The 21,667-nt window shown below is 44.9% G+C and overlaps 1 protein-coding gene across 1 annotated transcript in view; it reads left to right on the top strand.

Annotated features, from left to right (window-relative positions):
• LRP6 (LDL receptor related protein 6) overlaps positions 1-21,667 on the top strand; it is a 2,645,333-nt gene that overhangs the window by 1,671,060 nt on the left and 952,606 nt on the right. Inside the window, exon 13 of the mRNA XM_044088131.1 lies at positions 18,058-18,260. Within this exon, the coding sequence (XP_043944066.1) occupies positions 18,058-18,260 (203 nt within the window). The remainder of the gene's footprint in view (positions 1-18,057; positions 18,261-21,667) is intronic.

Raw genomic sequence — 21,667 nt, 5'->3', positions numbered from 1 at the left:
TCTTCATATCAAATGCATGAACTTTCCCTTGCCTACCTTTGCTGCAGTGTCTTCCGTCGGAATTTATGTATTTATTTTATTTGTATTTTTTTACCAGGGTAGAGCACTGGTCTTCATGGACCTTTTTTCAGACTCCAGGAGCACTGTTTGGCTTAAGTGACTTGCTCACAGTCACACAGGCAATGGAGGCTGAGGAGGAAATCGCACCCTGAACCACTGGACTACAGGAAACAGCTTGTTAACAGCTCCTTAATCCTCTGCTCCAACTGCCAGATGTTCCAAACCCACCATATCAAAGGCTTCTACAGGTCAGAGCACAATCCCACTTTTCCCTTCTCGCTTCTTTTATTCCTTGTGAGTAAATTCCAACAGGTCCCATAGTCTGTTTTTTTCTGCCTCCCTTCACAGAGACATTTAGCTCTGCTTGTATTATTTTTAGCAGTAATTTATCCAGTTTTCTTGGAAATAGATTTGTCAGAATGTTTGTCAGAATGTTTATCTGCAGTAGTCAGAGATAGTCTATAATTTCCCACTTCCTCCCTTTCTCCTCCCCCTTTAGGTACTATGGTTATTCTAGCCTTCTTCATACCTTTGTATAGTTTGGCCGAGTCCAGTATTTTGTATTCCTCCTCTAGGTCCTTCCACATTTCCTACCCTTCCTATTTATAAAACATTAGGGGGAATCCATCTGGCCCTCCAGTTTTTCCTCTTTCATCTTTTATATGGATTTCCTTATGTCATTCCTTCTCACTTCTGCATTCCGCCTGTCACCCATTATATTTTCAATCTATTTATGTATCCTTTGTTACCATGTTAGTCTCACTAGGCTAGTTAGGTAGTATAGGTCACCTAGGAAAATGGCATTGGGTTTAATACTGAGTGACTCTAGTTCCTGTAGATGGGCATTGTGGCTTTCTTTTGTCAGAGGGAGTTCTGTAGCTGGCTAATATATAGTATGTGACTTTTATGATGGTTATTTGGACATCATGAAACTGTAATACCTCAAGCTGCTTTACCAGCCTTAATGCCAGTCTCTTCTCGATGAAGATTGAGACATTTCCACCTTTTTTCCTCTCATGTGCAGTAGCTTGTTCAAATATGTGTTACAGCCCTGCACAGCCAGAGTGCTTCTCACTATTTAAACTGTGTGTCAGTCACTACACAGACATCAGTGCCTTTCAGCGTGAGAAGGGCTTGCAGGGAGTGGCATTTATTCATGTGAAGTTGTTCAATCTCGCCTTCATTCTTACTGATGGGTTCGGAGCTGATCATCGGCTCCGAGTCGGCCAATTAGCAAAGCTCGAGGTCTCAAACAGCTCGAGGCCAACGCCCTATCCCACAATGCACCACTACATTCCCCAGATCTAGTTTGCCGCTGCAACTGATCGGGTGTTCTCTACAGCTCTTGGCCTTTGGACAGATAAGTTTTCAGTTTATATTGAAAATTTCTTCATAGTTTTCACAGTTATTTGTAAGGTCTCAGTAGTATAGTTCTTTGCTCTGGTTGTCCGTTTCTGGATTTTTGGGCATGGCCCTGTTTATTCAAGTTAGCCGTTGGCTTTTTTGCTCTACCCCAGCCTAGTTAGGCTTGCGGCAGTTTCTGCATTTTTCATTTGTTAGCCGGTTAGGCTCTTGGCTGTTTTTTTTGTTTTGTTTTCTTAGCCTGTTAGGCTTTTTCTAGTACAGTTAGTGTTATAGCTGCCTTGGAATACTTTTACCCCGTGAGGCTGACTTTTATTTGGACATAGCTGTTATTCTTGGCTACAATGTCTGAAAAAGCTAAATCTGAATTTAAGAGGTGCCCCAAATGTCAGAAAATGTTGATTACAGATGGCCATTCTACATGTGTGTACTGTTTGGGTGAGGTGCATTTACAAGAGGTTTGCTCCATTTGTCATGGCTTCAGCTCTAGGGTGTTAGCTGAAAGGAAGCGTAAGCTGGTAGAGTGGGGTTTAATTAAGTCTGCCTTCCAAACAGATTTGGATTCTGTTCCGAGTCAACCAAAAGCCTCTTCTCCAGCCTCTTCATCTAGTTCGGCTCCGAAGGGCTCTTCAGTTCCAAAGACATCTAAAAAGGCTACAGTCTCAGCTCTAGTGCCATCGGAACCGACCGATGTTCATCGTGCATACAGCTGCAGTCATAACAGATGGGTTCTCCTGCCGTCAGGCGGGTCCTCGGTCGGCCGAATTCCAAAGTCTAGGTCCGGCGTCGGTTGTCGTCGCTTCTTCCCTGACGTCAGTGCGACAGGGGTATAAAGGAACCAGCCGATGCCATTTTCTCCAGTCTTTCTTGCCGCGCGGTGCCCGAAGCAGAAGCAGCTCGCAGGTCGTCCAGCTCCTGAGATTACGAAAATTTGGAAACCGAAGTCTTCTTAAAAGCTAAGTACCCCATTGGGGAAACTTTTCTTGCCTCAGACCGATGTCAGACAAAGTTAATAATTGTATTTCTTGTGGGAAGCAAATACCCCATAAGGATTTCCAATCCCTCTGTATACCTTGTTTAGGCCCAGACCACGACGTCTCGGTCTGTCGCTTTTGTGCTACATTCAACAAACGCACTATTAAGCGTCGGGCGGAGTTCACCCAGCATTATTTTGGGAAAGCATTTAACTATACTATGTCGTCGGATACTCCGACTCCGGTTTTGTCTAAAAAACGCAAAGACAAGGACCGACGCACGAGGTCTGCAGCCTCTACCGACACCACGCCAAAGCCGACTACACATGGTCCGGTTCTCAGCGAGGCGCCTACGCAGCCCCTGACTACCGACGACACTTCTTTAACAGTGTCTCCTGTGCCCGAGGTCGCAGGCTCCTCGGCCCACACCCCGACTACAGATACCGAAGCCACTCTTGGCGTTGAAACTCAGAATGTGGACAGGTCCACCTCCACTCAAGGTGTCTTCAGACCTTCCTCTTCTTTCTCCATCAAGGCTTTCACAAAGTCTAAAGCAACCATGCACTCTAAAGCCCAGCTACACAGGGCCCCTCTCCAGGCCCCATGCCTAAGAAACAGATGCTTAAAATGGCTGAGGATTTAATTACTCTTATCAGAGGTTCTCAGCCCCCACTGGACAAATGGCCCAGAGTGGAGGAAGATTCCCCCTCCTCTGATCAGGGCTCCATTATTTCAGAGCACTCTGATGATCAGGAACATTCTTACTCCCCTTTGAAGACTCTGATGTGGAGGAGTCCATCCCTTCTGTATCCCCCCCTGAGGATTACTCATTTGGGGAAACTTTGCATACCTTAAGGGAACACTTCCACTGGGAAGGCCAGGATTATTCAGATTCCAAGAAAAGGCTCAGGGAATTTCTCTTGCTACCTCAGCACAGGCCTCTGGCTATACCTCCTGTCTTGGACATCGTAGATGTTTACTCGGAGGCCTGCCTTAACCCGGACTCTCTACCTCCAGCTCCAGTTAAGCCTGACAGGTACTACAGGGTTCCTGACTCACACCAATTTCTATACAAAAGCCATGCTGCTGACCCAGAAACCATCTCACAGGGCCCCAAGGGAGTTAAGGCCTCCATTGCTAAAAATCCATTGCTTTCCGAGAGAGATTCCAGATCCTTAGAAAGGTGGGGAAATAAGGTATATACCTCAGCTACCTTATCCATGAGGGCCTTAAACTGTCAGTTTCATATGCTAAAATACCAACAGTTTTTGTTATCACAATTGAAAAGTAAAATGTCACAACCTGAACAACCAGACTTGGAGTTGCAGGATTTGATGCATAGTGCAGAACAAGTGGGTAAGCATACCTTACAATGTGGTTTTGATGCTCTAGAGGCCTCATGTAGAGCTGCTGTTACAGGATCAGTCATACGTAGGCATGCCTGGCTCAAGGAACAAGCCTTGCCTGATCATGTCAAAGCTAAATTACTAGACGCCCCTCTTCAAAAGGATGTACTATTTGGTGCTAATGCTGAGGAGGTATTAAGGAAAATGGAGGAAAAGGCTAAATCAATGCAAACTGTGAAAGAATTTCTACAGGTTCAACCCCCACGTTTTAGTAGAAATTGGCCTTCCAAAAACTGGTCCTTTCCTGCCACAGACAGATCCCAAAGAGGCAGATACAGGCGCCCGAGGTGCAGAGGACAATCCCAAGGATCGTTTAGAGGCAGACAATGGCAAGCTCCTACACAAAGAGGTGGTGAGGACAACTCGCAATCTTTCAGAAAGCAAACCCAGTGACTTTCCCCTTTGCATGCCAACCTGGTCTCAAATGGCAGCCCCCTTAGGAGGAAAGCTGGCATTATTTTCAAAAAATTGGCATATTGTCACAAAGGACAAATGGATCCTGGACATTATTAACAGAGGCTACAAATTCCATTTTCACACCCTTCCAAAAATGAGAGGAATGCCAAACCTGCCACACAATCAAAGGGCAGAGGCACAATGGCAAATTACAGATCTCATAAACATGAAAGCTATTCAAGAGGTGCCTACACATGAACAAGGTCAAGGTTTTTATTCCAGGCTATTTCTGGTGCCAAGGAAGGGAAAAGATTGGAGACCTATTTTGGATTTATCCATCCTAAACACATTTCTACTCGTATCAAAATTCAAGATGCTCACTCTACAGCAACTTCTTCCCATGCTGGGCAAGGAGTCTTGGCTGGTAACATTGGACCCCAAGGAGGCATACCTGCATGTCCCAATCAGACAAAATTGCAGAAGGTACCTCAGATTTCTTGCAGGTTCAACCCATTATCAATTCTCTGCATTGCCCTTTGGCTTATCTACTTCGCCCAGAGTATTCACAAAATGCCTGGCATCAGTAATTGCCTACTGCAGACTTCAAGGGATACAAATATACCCCTATTTGGACTGCCTGATCCAAGCGGACAGCAAGCACATTCATCTGAAACATCTGGCTTATGTAATAATGTTATTGAACTTTCTGGGATACACAGTCAACAAAAAGAAATCAAGGCTAATACCCTCTCGGAAGATAATTTTCCTGGGTGCCAATTTGGACACAAACACCCAGATGGCCTACCTCACGCCAGAGAAACAGGGGCAACTAATTCAATACTTCAGAACACTAGCAAATTGCACCAGGCTGACTGCAAGGAAAATCCTGCAGGCTCTGGGATTCATGGCATCTTGCATCTTACTAATCCCATGTGCAAAGCTGCATATGAGGAAACTACAATGGTACCTGAAAAACATATGGTCTCAACACAGCCACAGTTTGGAAACAATAATACCACTAATTTCATGTCTGCAAAAGGAATCTCTGTGGTGGGCTGAAGCATGTCAAACAAACACAGGTCTTCCATTCAGCAAGCCTCAAGCAAATCAAGTCATCACAACAGACGCCTCGGACTACGCCTGGGGGGCACACATGACAGATCGGTGCATTCAGGGCAAATGGTCCCAAAAAGAAAAGCACCTTCACATCAATCAAAAATCAATGCTAGCAGTAATAACTGCTATTATAGCTTTCAAGGACCTTCTACAACCAGGTCAACTATTGATAAGAATGGACAACACCACAGTTATGTGGTATATAAACAAACAGGGAGGAACACATTCTTACCCCCTATGCAGACTGGCCATGTCACTTTGGAACATGGCCATGGACTTTCAAATGGAACTACAAGCACAGTACTTGCCAGGCAAGGAAAACACGCTGGCAGACAACCTAAGCAGGAATATGACAGATCCACACGAATGGAAATTGCATCCAAAAGTTTTTACAGAAATAATCCAAGAATGGGGAAGGCCAGACATAGATCTCTTTGCCTCCCACAAAATTCATCAATTGACAAAATTCTGCTCAAGGATCTTCCATCCAAAGGCCTGGAGAGTGGATGCTCTCTCTTTCAGTTGGACATCAATGACAGTTTATGCCTTCCCACCTCTTCCTCTGCTGCCCAAAGTACTATTGAAGACCAGAGCAGACAGACCAAAGATGATTCTCATTGCTCCGGACTGGCCAAGGCAACACTGGTACCCACTCCTGAGGAGACTGACTCATTCCCCACCATGGACCCTGCCTCTAATGCCTCTTCTGACTCAGCACAGCTTCAAAACTCTTCACAACCAGCTAAAAACACTCAATCTAGCCGCATGGAAGATTCCTTAGCATCACAACAGGCCCTACTCTCCAAGGAGGTGCAGGATGTCAATCTGGAGGCCAGAAGGCCATCAACTAGAAAAGCTTACTCCGCAAAATGGAAACGTTTTTGTGTCTGGAATGAGAAAAAGGGCCAGGATCCTGGAAAATTGAATTTACCTCAAATACTACAATATTTGGCTGAACTGCTAAGCAGTGGACTTTTTCTCCTCCATCAAAATCCATGCCTCAGCCATTTCTGCAGAATACAACACTGATCCACCTTTATTCTCTCACCCTCTCTTAAGACAGTTCCTCAGAGGGGCTAAGAATTTAAGACCTCCAAGGAAACAACCAATACCTGCTTGGGATCTTAATTTCATTCTGGAAAAACTTACCTTGCCTCTCTCTGAGCCAGCTGCCTCATCAGATTTGCAGTATTTGTCCTGAAAAACAGCTTTCCTTCTGGCTATCACCTCAGCTCGTAGAGTTTCAGAACTACAGGCTGTCGTGGCTGTCCAGCCTTTTATCATCTTCCATCAGGACAGAGTTTCCTTACGAACCAACCCGTCCTTTATGCCTAAAGTGGTATCCAGGGTAGCTTTAAATCAGGCCATACATTTACCTACTTTTTATCCTAATCCTCAAAACAAAGGGGAGAGATTACTACATTCCTTGGACATCCACAGACAACTGCGTTATTATTTGGACAGAACAAAGCCTTTCAGAAAATCAGAGCAGCTCTTTGTGTCCTATGCGGTAGGAGCTCAAGGAAAGCCAATTTCCAAACAGACAATCTCAAAATGGATAGCCCACTGCATACGCTTTTGCTATTCCTTTCATGGCAAAACTGTACCTACAGGCATTAGAACTCATTCCACCAGGGCCACAGCCACCTCTGCAGCCTTCCTCAGAGGAGTTCCTACCAAGGATATTTTGGAAGCATCCACTTGGAGTTCTGTGCATACCTTCTCCAAGCACTACAACCTACCATTATACTCCATATCTAGAGCAGGCTTTGCCACTGCAGTCTTGCAGGGCATTTTGGCTCCTCCTAGTTCCACCTAGTGCCTACCACCCCTTTCTTAGCTTTGGGATTCTACCCATCTGTTATGACTGCAACTGTATGCACGATGAACATAGTACAGTTTTATACCTACCATAAGTGTAGATGTTCGAGTGCTAATACAGCTGCAGTCCCGGTTTCCCTCCCTCCTTCCCCTCTTGGGACAGGCCTATAGGCTAACACATCCTCATACAACCTGATTGGGGTATTCATTTTATGATGTATTTGCTTGCAACTACTGTATTTTGATTATATTGCACTGCATTATTACACAAATTTATGTATTGCCTTCCTTCTGGGGGCACCTGACATCTGGGGCAAGAAAAACTGAAGAAAATGGCGTCTGCTGGTTCCTTTATACCCCTGTCGCACTGACGTCAGGGAAGAAGCGATGACAACCGACGCCAGGCCTAGACTTTGGAATTCGGCCGACCGTGGACCCGCCTGACGGCAGGAGAACCCATCTGTTATGACTGCAGCTGTATTAGCACTCGAACATCTACATTTATGGTAGGTACAAAACTGTACTTTCAGGTTGCTGGTAGGAGCTGGTCCCCAATTTTGGAGCCGGTATCTCCTACTTTGAGGTCCCCGATTCTGGGGTCACCAGCTCAGTCTGTGATCTCCTCTCGGGATTCCAGACTTTCCGATTCGGACGTGGACTGAGTGGTGCAGGGACTTCTACATGATCTGGTGCTTGCTAAAATTCTGTCTGTTTCGAATCTAGCAGATTAGAAACTGACAAAGTCCTCTCCCGTTGTTGTTGCTCCTCCTCTGACTCGAACCGAGACATCGGAGACGGAGGAGGCCAGTCAGGCGTTGGTGGAGCCCTCGGTACTGACCACTCTGATATCCTCTGCTCCGGTGGTGGAATCTGGGAGCCGACACTCTCCTGTCTGTTACGGAGGGTGGAGCCGAACCGATAACTTCGGTTCCGACTCTCCCTCTTGGGGCTTCGGCACAAATTAGTTCGGCTCCTACCTCAGGCTCGGAGCCAGGGGTTCGGGTGTGGGAGGAGTCTTTGGTGTTTTTGGACCCGGGTGCTTCCTCGCATCGGAGCCATGGGGCCTCCGATGCCATGAGGAGGGTGTTGTCTCCTCAGACTTCCACAACCTCTGATATGGCCACCTCCTCCTGAATTCGCCTGTTTCTTCTCCACTTCCACAGGTTCACCGTAAGCGTAGGGACCCAGAGCCTCAGGATGCCTCTTTGGGGGAACCCTGCTCTTCCGAGACCTCCCCAGAGATTCCCACTGTGGAGGTCCCTCGGAAGAGATTATGTAAGAGGAGACATCTGGATTCCTTTCAGGAATCCATCATGTTTGACACCAATTTGGAGAAATCTGAAGGGTCCCAAAGTTCCCCACCTGAGGATATTTCCTTTGGGGATATTCTTGCAATCCTTAAGCAGAGGGGAGACTGACAGCCCCAAAACCCTACCAAGGACGAATTGCTGCTCCTGAAGGTTTTCGGGTCCCGACCCTCCACCTCTTGGGTGTCTCCGCCCTTCGATGAGTTGATAGATCTTTTGTCTCGAAGGGTGTGGGAGTCACCAGATTCTATGGAGCCTGTTTCTAGAAGGCCAAACAATTACATTTCAGCACCCCATGAGAAGTCCTTTTTATCTAAACCCATACCTGTTGATGCCGTGGTCATGGCGGTAGCCACTAAAAAAGAGATGTCTTGAGACTTCTACGTCTGTCCATCCTCCTAATAGAGAGTCTAGGATAATGGACAGATACGGGAAGTGCATGTTCAGTTCTGCGACCTTTGCCCTTCGGTCATTGATCTACCTGACCCACTTCACACGACTACAGAGAGATCTCCTCACGGAGCTTGGAGATGCTCTCCAGGATGCAGTAGCCAACTCTGTGGCGGACAAGGTGACGTCTCAGCTTGCTACCTTCAATTCCATCGTAATCTCTTCCATGCGCCTCGTGTCTTATGCAGCTGATGGAACGAGTAGGGCTGCGAGTACAGGAATTGCTTTGCAAAGACATTCCTGGATGCGCCTATATTCTTTTGCGGAACGTTTTATGTTGTCATTTGTGAATGCCCCTTTCAGTGGTTCCTCCTTATTTGGACCAAAAGTTAGAGACCCTCACCAGATGTGAGCAAGACTGTAAGACACTATCTGCTGTTGGAGTCTGTTTTTCTACCTCTACTAGACCTTATCCTAAAGGTCAATGGGGTGGGAAAATGTGGTTCTGTAAGACCCAAGGAGCCTTTCCGAACTCGCAAGGTGAAGCCTCCTCCGGGGCATGGGGGGGGGGGGGATGCAGTGGTGGAAGATTATGCCCACATGGCATAAGGGGATCTGCAGAACCAGGGTGACCGGAATCAGTTCCTTGGGAAACCCTATCAGCGCTCCTGAAAGGAGTCCCGACTGTCCTGCTTTGGAGGCAGTTGGAGGATGTTTGTCTTTGTACCTAGGCGCCTAGCTAAATATCTCAGAAGACAGATGGGTACAAAATGTTATATCCAGAGGATATTCCATTCCCTTTCACTCACACCCCAGACCAACAAAAGGAATCCCAGATGTTCCACCCAGTCTATGGGATGTAGCATCTGTAGAGGTCCAGAAACTGTTGCAAAAAAGAGTCATCCAGCCAGTCCCAGCAGACTAGCAAGGATCCGGAACTTACTCAAGGTTCTTTTTGGTACCAAAGAAGACGGGACTGGAGACCTATTCTGGACCTCAGCAGACTCAACAAATATGTGGTAAAGATGAAGTTCGGATGGTCACGCTTCAGTCCATTCTCCCATTTTTAGGGAAGGACAATTGGATGTGCTCTATAGATCTCCAGGATGCGTACTACCATATCAAAATGGCCAGGCCATCCAGGGATCATCTGCTTTTTCCGCCGGGAGCCAGTCACTTCCAGTTTCGGGCCCTGCCCTTTGGTCTCACTACAGCCCCCCCCAGAGTGTTCACCAAATGCATGGCAGTGGTCATGGCTCACTTGAGACATTCAGGGATCCAGGTGTTTCCTTACTTAGATGACTGGCTCCTTACTGCCCCCACCAGGCATCAGCTTATTCGGGCAGTAGACGCTACCATAGATCTATGCTTACAGCTGGGCATTACGATAAATTCAGAAAAGTCTGCTTTATAGGAACAGATTTAGACACGGTCAGCATGTCCCTGAAGCTCCCTCCCGAAAGAGCGATTGTCCTTCAACAAATTGTGGATCTCCTGTCAAAATGATAAGCACCAGCATCACAGATTCTCAAACTGCTCCACACTGTGGCAGCAGCGATTATTGCAATACCCCTTGCAAGATCTCACATGCGCATTCTTCAGTGGCTGCTATTCACACAATGGACATTTCAGGACTTGCCCATGAATCATCCAGTTTTGATTACCAACTCTTGCAAGGATTACCTTCGGTGGTGGCTAATGTCAAGAGACTGTGACTATGGGCCGCCCATTTGTTCTCCCCACTCCAGTGACAGCTGTAACCACGGACACCGCCCTGATCGGGTGGGGGGGGCATTATCAGGGATGGACAGCCCAAGGTACTTGGCAGGCCCACGAGGCTCATTTGCACATAAACGTCCTGGAGATGAGATTGGTTCTTCTAGCGTTGCAGGCCTTTCAAGACTCTTCCCCTAGGCACGATTGCAATCCAGTCAGACAACATGTCAGTAGTCTGGTACATAAACGAGCAGGAACCAGATCCTATCCTCTGTGTCGAGAGGCTGTGAGATTATGGAAATGGGCAGTGTCCACCCAGCGTTTTCTGATTGCAATGCACATTCCGGGGAAATCCAACGTAATAGCGGACAGGCTCAGCAGATCTATTCTGCTACCTCATGAGTGGTCTCTCAAGAATGAAGTAGCGGAAATGATTTTCTGCAGATGGGGCCAGTCTTGCTGCGACCTTTTTGCCACCCCCACAAACACCAAGTGCAGCAACTACTTTGCCCTGATCCCTCAACAGGGACAATCCCCGAAGGACGCACTTGTCCACGATTGGCCTCCGGGACTCCTATATGCTTTTCCTCCCACTGATTCCCAAAGTATTGTAGAAAAGCAGTTTTCTAGGCAGAACACTTATCTTAATTGCCCCATATTGGCCTCGTCAAATTTGGTTCCCCTTCCTGAAGCCTCATCTACTAGAGGAGCCTTGGATCCTGGACCAAGTGCTGGATCTGCTGACCCACTTGTCAGGAGGTCTTCATCCCTCTCTTCAGTCCATCAAACTGACAGCTTGGCTGCTCCAATTCCCAGAATAGCCAGGTTCCAGAATTTATCAGAAGCGCGGCATATCCTATTGTCTAATAAATCTTCAACTACTAAAACTTTACCTCAGTAAGTGGAAAAGGTTTTCCATCTGGGCACAACAGAATAACATTGACCGTTTCCTGGCATCTATATCAGATGTATTGGAATTCCTAACAAAAATTTTCAATGAAGGAGCTGCAGCAGCAGCCATTCAAGTCTAACTGGTTGCTATTTCTAATTTTCATTTAGGTGCATCCGAAAATGCTATGTCTCGTAAGCTGGCTAAGGCTTTTTTGAAAGGCACGATGCACTTAAACCACCCATCAGATCTCCGATTACTCCCTGGAACTTAAATCTAATCTTGTCCAAAATTATTCTTCCGCCCTTTGAACCTGCCTCTTGTGAGCTGAAGTATCTTTCTTGGAAGACCATATTCTTGGTGGCTGTTACATCAGCACGCAAAATTTCGGAATTGCAAGCCCTTTCCATTAAGCCACCTTACCTAATATTTCATAAAGATAGGTTTTCCCTCAAGATTAATCCATCGTTCCTACCCAAAGTGTGTTCAGAATTCACACTGATTCAAACGATTGAGTTACCAGTTTTCTTTCCTAATCATTCAAACCAGTTGGAATATATGCTTCACAAACTTGACATCCATTGACAGCTTTGCTTCTATTTGGACAGAACAAAAGATCTCAGAAGGGCTGATCAGCTGTTTGTCTCCTTCTCAGATTCAAAAAAGGCGCACCTGTCTCCAAAACTACCGTGTCAAAATGGCTCTCTGATTGTATTTCTTTTATCTACAGTGAAGTGGGTATTGCATTACATAACAAGGTCAAGGCTCATTCTACAAGGGCGGGTTCTACTTCTGCAGCCTTCTTGACCAGGTTACCTATAGATTCTATTTGTGCAGCTGCCCACCTGGTCAAATCCACATACCTTTATATCTCATTACAAGGTAGACAAGGCCTCTAGGGACAGAGCTTCATTTGGATCTGCTGTCCTGAAGCAGGTACTCCCGTGAGCCACCCAAGATTGTGGTGCTGGGGACGCTACCCATCAGTAAGAATGAAGGCGAGATTGAACAACTTCACATTAAGAAGTTATGTACTTACCATAATGTTCCATGTGAGGAGTTGTTCTCGCCTTCATTATTACGACCCTCCCTCCTACCCCCCTTCGTATGTCTGGAAGTACGAGAGGTACCACTCTGGTTTTGGTTTTCCTGAGGAGTTTCCTTTCACACTGGGCTTTGATTTCCTTGAAATCTGGGATAGGTTTCTACACTAGCTGGCAGCAAACAAGATCTGGGGAATGTAGTGGTGCATTGTGGGATAGGGCTTTGGCCTCGAGCTGTTTCAGACCTCGAGCTTTGCTAATTGGCCGACTCAGAGCCGATGATTGACTCCAAACCCATCAGTAATAATGAAGACGAGAAGAACAACTCACATGGAACTTTATGGTAAGTACATAACTTCTTCTTCAGGCTCCTAGCATTGATCGGTAACATCTTCATATTTTCCTTTACATGTTTTGTTAAGTTGGTAGGTTTATCAGGTTGGCATTGCCTAAAAAAGGCACTGTGGTGCTGACAATGACTTTGCCAACAGTCAAAACCCTAGAGGGAATAGATGCAAGCCATCCATAGGGAACCACAGTGGTTTGTTGATCAAATCCTCCCAGGTTGACATATTGGACCACTTCGAATGACATCAAAAACTAACTATTGAATTGAATTATTTTTTGCTTATATTGCAGCAGCATCCTTGGAGAAGGTAGATTACTGCTCAGTACTAGGGTCATACCTGCTCCATCATGTGGCTCTTCGTATAGTCCAGGGAGGTAAATACCAAGTCATTGACATCAGCATGAACTATGATAGAGTCATACTGGTACTTGTTCAAGGTCGAGTGCATGTGTGATCTGACATATCCTGGCACCAAACAATAACTAACCATCTTTCCTTGCTCAGCCTGGTAAGAGGCACATGTGTATGTCTTACAGTGGAGTTGCCCATAACAAGAATGCTCGGTATGGTTGATGACTGCCTTATATGCTCAGCATCTGAGGCTTTGGGGCTCCTTTTGCTGTGTGAGAAAATAGACTTAATATATGCTGAGTGTGCTTTGTGCTTGTGCTGTGTTTTGCAGGTCTTTGAGGTTTAGGCAAATTCATCTTTAGAACCTCAGCCTATGATGGATTGTGTGTATTGTGATAGCCTTGTAGAGATGTGAAGTGTGGTGCACTGCTGACAGTTTTGGTGTGCTGAGTTTACTGTGTGAGATTTTTGCCTCCAGGGGTTGTATATTTAAAATTTTTACACACTGTGTTATGTTATTTGAGGAATAGATGATCGTCAGACAGCTTGAGACAGTTCTTACACTGTCTCAAGATACTCATCTCAGTCAGGCTGGCTAGAGAAGTTGTGGGGAATTGCAGGTTCCTGATACCGATAGGAATGACACGTGGTAGGAGCAACTAGAACTGCTTTGAGTTTGGTTTTAGAACGTTTGGGTAGACTTGCTAGTGAGCATTTACATTTCAGTACAAAACTACTGCCCTGGGATCAGTGCAAGCAGTAAAAATACACTGAGGATTAAGTAATTTTAATGTATGAAAGACTTTCAGTCCTTCTGTAGTACTGCTTCCCATTTTGACTCTGCCATCCATTGTAAATGCTTCTGTTTAGCTGGTTTAGTCCTTTGTCTAGCAGGTCACTTCTGAGTCTCCTCAGCCAACAGATGCTCCATCCTCCCTTTTCCTTATAGTTCCGTATTGTATCTGCTTCTTTGTGCCTAAATCTCCCTTGGAAGAGGCTTGTCATTCTTCTGTCTCTCTGATATCTTTTTCACTTGTTTCCCATCTACCACCTTGTCTCTTATCTCCTTGTGGTTGTCTTTATGAATTGTTTCTTTCCTTATCTCTCACTGTTGTGCGAATCTTCTGTACTTCATGCCCTTGTTTTCTTTCCCATGGGAGTTTCAGTATCTGACATTGCATGCTTTCTGCATCTGTCTCACTTCTATGTCTGAGGTTGCTGTCCCAGTCCATGTCTGGCAGACCATTCAGATTTTTAATGCCTGGGTTGTTCAGCTGTCTGTGATACCATTGTTTGAACTTTAGAAAATTCTCCAGATTGTGTTGCCTGAACCATTCATACTTCCAGAATTGCATGGTATTTCAACTATGCCGCTATTACAGTCATTCTTAGCTCTTTCAATGCCTCCAGCATAGCTTTCCTCATCTTAAAGATTGTTTCCAAGTACTTGTCAACCAGCTTTTTGTACATATACCTGCAGAGTGATAGTTTAATTTTCCACAGCAAAGGAATGGAAACCTGCCAAAACATTCCTTAATCTGCTTTTTACTGCTGCTTGCTAGCACCCCACTCCTTGTATCCTCTTCTTGATTTCCTGATGCCACATGTCTCTCATTTAGTAGCTGCATTAAAAATTGCTTCAGCTCATTGCCGCTCACTGTCTCTTGTAGTCTAGTTATCCTGATGATGATCTTTTTTGAGTGATTTTCACGATCAGCTTTTTAGATTTTTCATTGTCTTTTAGTTCCTGTATTCTGTGAATCTGCTCCTGCAGCACAGCTTTAATTGCGGCTTTATCTTTCCACGACTTGACTTGCCTTGTTGACTTTCTGCTTCTGTTGCAGTTCTATTGTTTGTTTTGAGAAACTTGCATCTTGGTCTGTTGATATTACCCTTTCAAGTAAAATACAGAGTTGCTCCTCCTTATTTGGGTCTTTTTTATTTAATACAGCCTTCCTGCATTTTCCACAATCACGTGTTCTTACTTAAAGGCCACTATCTGTTCCTCCTTTTGTTTCTGCTAACACGTCTTTCCTTCTGGGTTGCTTTTTCTCCCTGTAAATACTATTTTTATCAAAATTCCTGCAGGTTCTGTCCCGAGCCTCGAGTTTAAGCAGCCATCTTGGCTGGGCTCTCTAGTACTCTCCTATCCCATGTCATATTTTCCTAGACTTTTTGCTTCAATAAAAATGCGCAGTAAACAGTGCTCTGCCTCTAAATTACTGGAAGACATCTCCTAAACTAAAGCTAAAGCTTGAACTACATTTTATAGAGCAGCTTCAGTTTTTTTTTTTTTGCCAAGCCAGAGCTTTTTCTTGTTTTTCTGGCTGATTTCTCACACTTTCTCTACATTTCTGGCTTGCTGACATTCTGGCAGTGTTGTTATGCAAGTAATAATGCCAGACAGGGTGTGTTAATCTGTTATTAACACCTGCAAATTGGTGTTGAGGCCCAACGCCACAGGCATCACACTGGGAGAACTCAAATCAACCCGCTCTTCATAGCGTAGACATCTTGGCAGTCACATCTCCACAGTTTTTGACACGGAAAACAACTCTGTTACTTGGTATCTGATATTTAAGGAACTGTTCTGTGTTTTTTTTTTTCAGGAAAGGCCAGGATGCATGCAAATCTTTCCTTTATGCCCAAGGTGGTCAGAAAAGTCAATCTAAACTATTATATCCAGTTACCAGCCTTTTTCCAGATCCACAAAGTAGAGAGTAAAGGATTTTGTGTTCATTAGACATCCATAGGTAACTAAGATACTGTCTGGACAGAACAGAGTACAATAAGTTCAGGTAACTTTGTATCTTTTACTTATAAAAAGGAGTGCAGCCCACTTCCCAGTCAGATGGTCTCCAAAAGGATACTTGTGTTGCTTTGCTCTTGGAGGAAAAATGTAGGGGGCCATATGACATTAAGCACTTAACTACAGTCATAAGGACCACTATTACATTTTAAGAGAAGTCAGTATACCAGCCGTACTAGAGGCAGTAAATATGGTCCTGATTTTTTGAAAGCCTTTTAAATTGGACATCACCTCCAAACGCCGAGGATGTTTTTCCACAGCCATCCTCCATAGTGTTTTGCAGTCCAGTACAAGAAAATGAATCCATCCACAACCCTCGCCCCGCCCCCCCCCTTTTTTTTTTTACAGACGTGGTTGGGGGTGTCACAGCGGTGACCATCATCTAGAGCCAGTTTCACTCCACAGTATGGCAAATCTCCCAACAAATTCTGTTAAGCGCTCTTCCCTGTGGTTATTAATACTACAGGAGCAGTGATCCATACAGTGAACATGGTGCATTGTACTATGAACTTACCTTAACAGTAGACTTTTTAAGTATCATCACTGGTTTCAGTCCTGTTCCCCTTTCACCTTTACTTTTTTTTTCCTTTGGGCATCTTCGGGGTGCAGTGGGTATGTAGTTTCCTTTCCCCTCACCAGAAGTAAGCATCCATCATTATCACAGTGCCTCTAGACTACTTAGATGTGGATAAGTTTGGGGTAGCCCAGATTCCCAGAGTTCTTCAGCCTCCAATGACAAGAACACATGGGAAGCAGATTGTAGCAAGTACTCCTATTGTATAGTAGTGTGCCCAGGAAACTGCTAGCCCTTTGCATCATGGACAATAATGATTTAAGCCTAGCCAATTTCCCTTTCAAAGTTGAGAATCAAACCCCTGTATCTTGTCTGTGAGGTAAACACCTTAGACATTACACCAATCCCAACAACTGTTTCACATCCATCCTTACTCCTCTGTGCTGCATTTTTCTGAGCAGTAGTTATCCTAACTTAAAATCCATATAATCAGAGTGGGTTTTGACTGTGGTTTGCATTCTTTATGTAGCACAATTCTGTCTTAATGCAAGCAACTGGATGTGTGTGATAGGATTGCGTTTTTTATTTATTTTCACCTTTGTGACTGCCAGCCATCAAGCCACCACTGGAAATTCTGTTACCCTTTTCATTCCCCTTTTATGGAATGAGAGCATGGCTGGCATTCAGGCAACTGTCAAGGGTTTTTCATCTTAAGTTCTGTCTCCTGTGTATGCCCACAAGGTCCAAGAGGTTGGGTATGCAGCTGGTGTGTAGGAGGGTTTGTCACTTGCTTCTGCTAGAGATGTTTCTTTTTAGACCCTGTGAAGGAAAATGCCCCTCATCCATTCTTCTGTAGTCTCCACCAGGGATTGTAGGCAGAGTGCATGTTAAAGGCCACATGCCACCAACCCAACCCTGTTCGAAAGGTGAGCAGGCCGCATCTTTCCTTTTTTCTTAACTTTCATTGGTGCTTCTTTAGATTATTTTTCTACTTTCCACAGTACTCTTTTCTTATGAACAAACTGCATTTCCAGTTTCAAAATGTACATTCAGCTCAGGATATCAGACGTCTAAATTTGCTGCATTCTTTGAAGTAGCTGCTGCACCTGTCTGAAGCAGTCAGAAGTTCAGCAGTATGAGCACAAGCCTGTCAAGTGTCCTCCAAGTGGTAAGTGTGCTTTTCAGACATAGACTGCTACACACAATGATTTTAGTGTTTACATGCCTCCTTAAGAGTTTCACAGACTGAGAAATGCTGCAACTAAGTAGTCATCTGCACTTTCAGTATTTCAAGAGAGATGATCAGAGTGCACATGCATTATTCCATAGCAGTTTGTGCCATGTCTTGGGCTACTTTAATGTTTGCATTCATGTACTAATGTCACCCCAGTCCGCTCTGTAAGATTTTTAATGCTTACATAGGAGTAACATAATCCGATAAATATTTTCACTCTTTCAGAAGTTCTTCTGAATCACTGGTTATTACAGCACACTAAGTGGAATTGCTAGAACATTGCTTTATGAACTGTAAGCATTTTATACTTTTTGTTTCAGCTCCTCCGTCCTTCCTACTCTTCAGTCAGAAAAGTGCTATAAACAGAATGGTGATTGATGAACAGCAGAGTCCTGATATTATCCTCCCTATTCACAGTCTTAGGAATGTCCGAGCCATTGATTATGATCCGGTAGAGAAACAGCTTTATTGGATTGACTCGAGGCAAAATGTCATTAGAAGAGCTCAGCAAGATGGTAGTCAGGTATGAGCAGTATTATAAGCTTTTTGAATGATGTGCAGTTTCACAGTTGCAAGATCATTCGAGATGAAGCTGTTTGAGTTAACCAAGTACTGTTTTGCTAAAATGGAAATATTGTAAGTTTAGTTGTGTAAAAGCAACAGAAAGTCATCTAACCACTGAGAATGTTGATGCAAATGTTTTTGTTATAGTTCAGGGACAGCTAGCTGCTATCTGCCTTTCTCAAAAAAAAAAAAAAGTTTCTAAAGGGTAGATAGTTATAACTATTGCAGTCTTTACCTGTGATCTGAAACAAAAATGTTGATGCCAACTATTTGATAATTTTTGTAGTCTTACATGCTAAGATTTTAGACTTGGTTAAACCGATGTACAGGGAACAAAAGCGTCATGTAAAATGTATGTACTATTAAGTCTGAAAAGAGACTGGAGGCACATGCCTGTAAAAACACAGATTTATTAAGCCAGGTAAGAATGAAAACAAACTTCCTTGGCTCCATAATTTTTTTTATAATATTGCTCCTAGTACCTTGAAAACAAATTTTCAGACCTTAGAAGTCTCAAATATTTTTGTATTATACAGAATGGCTCTCCAAACCTGTAACAAGCAGGCTTTATGGAATAGTCCATGCCTGCAGGCCTCAACTAGGCCTTCTTTCTAGCTCTACACCAAAGGTTGGTTCACGAGGCTAAGTCGAAAAAAGACCCCAGCTTAACTTCACGGCTCTTTGATCTTCAGGCAAGCATCTGCTTTACCCCATTGTGGACTTCCTATTGAAGAACTGACTTAACAAATACCTGCTGATGTTCTTCATCTCACATTGCTGCAGTCCTTACACTTGGGGGTAGTCCGCTGTCCTCGGTCGGCCCGAATATCAAAGTATTAGGCTGACGTCGGTCAAGGCACTTAAGACTGACATCAGGACGTCAGGGTACAAATGCGCATGACCGACGTCATATCCTCAGTCTTTTTTGCCGCATGGTCCGATGCAGAAGCAGCGCTGCGTGCCGCTCTCGCTCTGAAATTTTTCGATTCGGAGTTTCAGACAGAGTCAAAGTTGGCTGGCACTCGCTGGGGAATATTTTAGTTTTTCTTGCCTCAGTGGTTTACCGGATGTCAGAAAAAGTGAATAACTGTATTTTGTGGGAAACAGATACCGCATAGAGATTATCATACTTTGTGTATTCCTTGTTTGGGGCCTGAGCACGACGTTGTTGGGTGTCGCTTTGTGCTAGGTTCAATGCTTATCTATTAAGCCAAGGTTAGATTGTGCCAGGTTGGTCTTTGGGAAGCGGTGCAATTATAAGATGCCGCCGGATGCTCTGACGCCCGCTTCTTCAAGAAGCGCAAAGACAAGGCAGCTAAACCCAGGCAAGAAGAGTCCTCCGCACGGACGCCAGTTCTTTAGAGGCGCCAGTGGAACCGTGGTTCCGCCGAGGCTTCTCTGGAGTCCCAGGGGAGACTTTGTTATTGCAGGATGTGGCCTCTCAGGAGGCAGGTCAGGCTGAAGGGGCTTCTCAGGTTACTGTACTCCCTCCCTTCCTAGGGTGGTTAGGCCCTCTCCTTCTGTTTCTAAGGCTTCTCCCAGAGGCAGGCCAGGTTTAGCTTCTGTTGGTGTCACTCCTAGTTCTTCAGGATCTGTGCCCAAGAAGCACATGCTTAAAATGGCAGAAGATTTAATTACTTTGATTAGAGGTTCTTTGCCCCTCCAGATAAGAGGCCTAGGGTGGAACCAGAGTTGGGGAGTTTTGAGCAGCCTTCAGATGTTTCAGAGTCTTCGCTGAAGACTTGCAGGAGTACTCTCCTTATTCTGATTCTGATGCAGATGATTCGACTCCTTCTGCTTCTCCTCCAGAGGATTTTTCTTTTTCAGAGACTCTTCATTCCATGAGGGAACATTTTAAGTGGGAAGGTCAGGACTTCTCTGATTCCAGGAAAAGGCTTAGGGAGTTTTTGCTTTTACCCCAGCATAGGCCTTTGGCTATACCTCCTGTTCTGGATGTTGTGGAAGATGTGTTTGGGAGGCTTCACTTAATCCTGATTCTTTGCCTCCTGCTCCTGTTAAACCGGATAGGTATTATAGGGTGCCTGAGGCTCATAAATATCTTTATAAGAGTCCTAGGGCGGACCCAGAAACTGTTAGTCAGGGACCTAAGGGTGTCAAGGCCTCTGTTGTAAAAATCCGTTCCTCCAGACAAAGAGGCCAGAGCTTTGGATAGATGGGGAAAGAAAGTCTATACTTCTTCCACCTTAGCTATGAGGGCTTTGAATTGCCAGTTTCACATGTTGAAATATCAAAACTATCTTCTTAACTGAAGTCTAAGGTAGATGCTCTGGAAGGCATTGAGTGTAAGGAATTACAAGATTTGGTACATGTCTCTGAACAGGTGGGTAAGCATTCTTTACAATGTGGTTTTGATGCTGTACAGGCCTCTGCCTAGGGTGGCTGCCACTGGGTCAGTTCTTCGCAGGCACGCCTGGCTGAGGGATCAGAATTTATCTGAACATGTTAAGACAAGGATTTTGGATGCTCCTTTACAGTCTGATGTGTTGTTTGGTTCACCTGTGGAGTCAGTCTTGAAAATGGAAGACAAGGCTAAGTCTATGCAGACTGTTAAAGATTTTTGCAAGTCCAGCCTCCAAGTTTAGTAGGAATTGGCCTGCTAAGGGGTGGACATACCCTTCTTATGATTCACAGTCTAGGGGTAGATCTAGACGGTAGGGCAGAGCTCAGAGCTCCTTCAGACCTAGAACAGAGAGTTCTCCTGCACAATCTTCAGGTGAGGGCAGGGGCCAGTCCTTTCGTAAACAGGCCCAATGACCTACCTTTTCAGCTGCCAGATCCTTCTTGCCTGGCAGCACCTTTGGGAGGAAGGTTGGCACTCTTCAGGAAAATTGGAGTTTGATTACCCAAGACAGATGGGTATTGGATATCATACACCAAGGTTACAGGTTTTATTTCCATACCTTGCCTCCTTTCAAAGTCATGCCGGACGCTCCTCCACAGCAAAGACTAGAGGCTCACAAACAACTTTCTCTGCTGCTCCAAATAGGGGCCATACAACCCGTCCCTCTGCCAGAAGTGGGCCTAGGATTTTATTCTCGCCTGTTCCTAGTACCAAAGAAGGGGAACACGTGGAGACCAATTTTGGATTTATCTATCCTCAACACTTATCTGGACATTCCCAAGTTCAAAATGTTGACGTTACAACAGCTTTTACCTCTGCTGGGCAAAGATCACTGGATGGTGACTCTGGATCTCAAGGAGGCTTACCTTCATGTTCCTATCAGGCTAAGTTGCAGGAAGTATCTGCTGGCTGGGACTTCTCATTATCAGTTCTCTGCATTGCCCTTTGGCTTATCTACTGCCCAGAGTGTTCACGGTTCTGGCTCCAGTGATAGCTTTCTTCAG

Source organism: Protopterus annectens, chromosome 11.part0 (assembly GCF_019279795.1).
Source record: "Protopterus annectens isolate FY-2018-M chromosome 11.part0, PAN1.0, whole genome shotgun sequence".
Taxonomy (NCBI): Eukaryota; Metazoa; Chordata; order Ceratodontiformes; family Protopteridae; genus Protopterus; species Protopterus annectens.
This window is presented reverse-complemented; position numbering and strand designations above follow the sequence as displayed.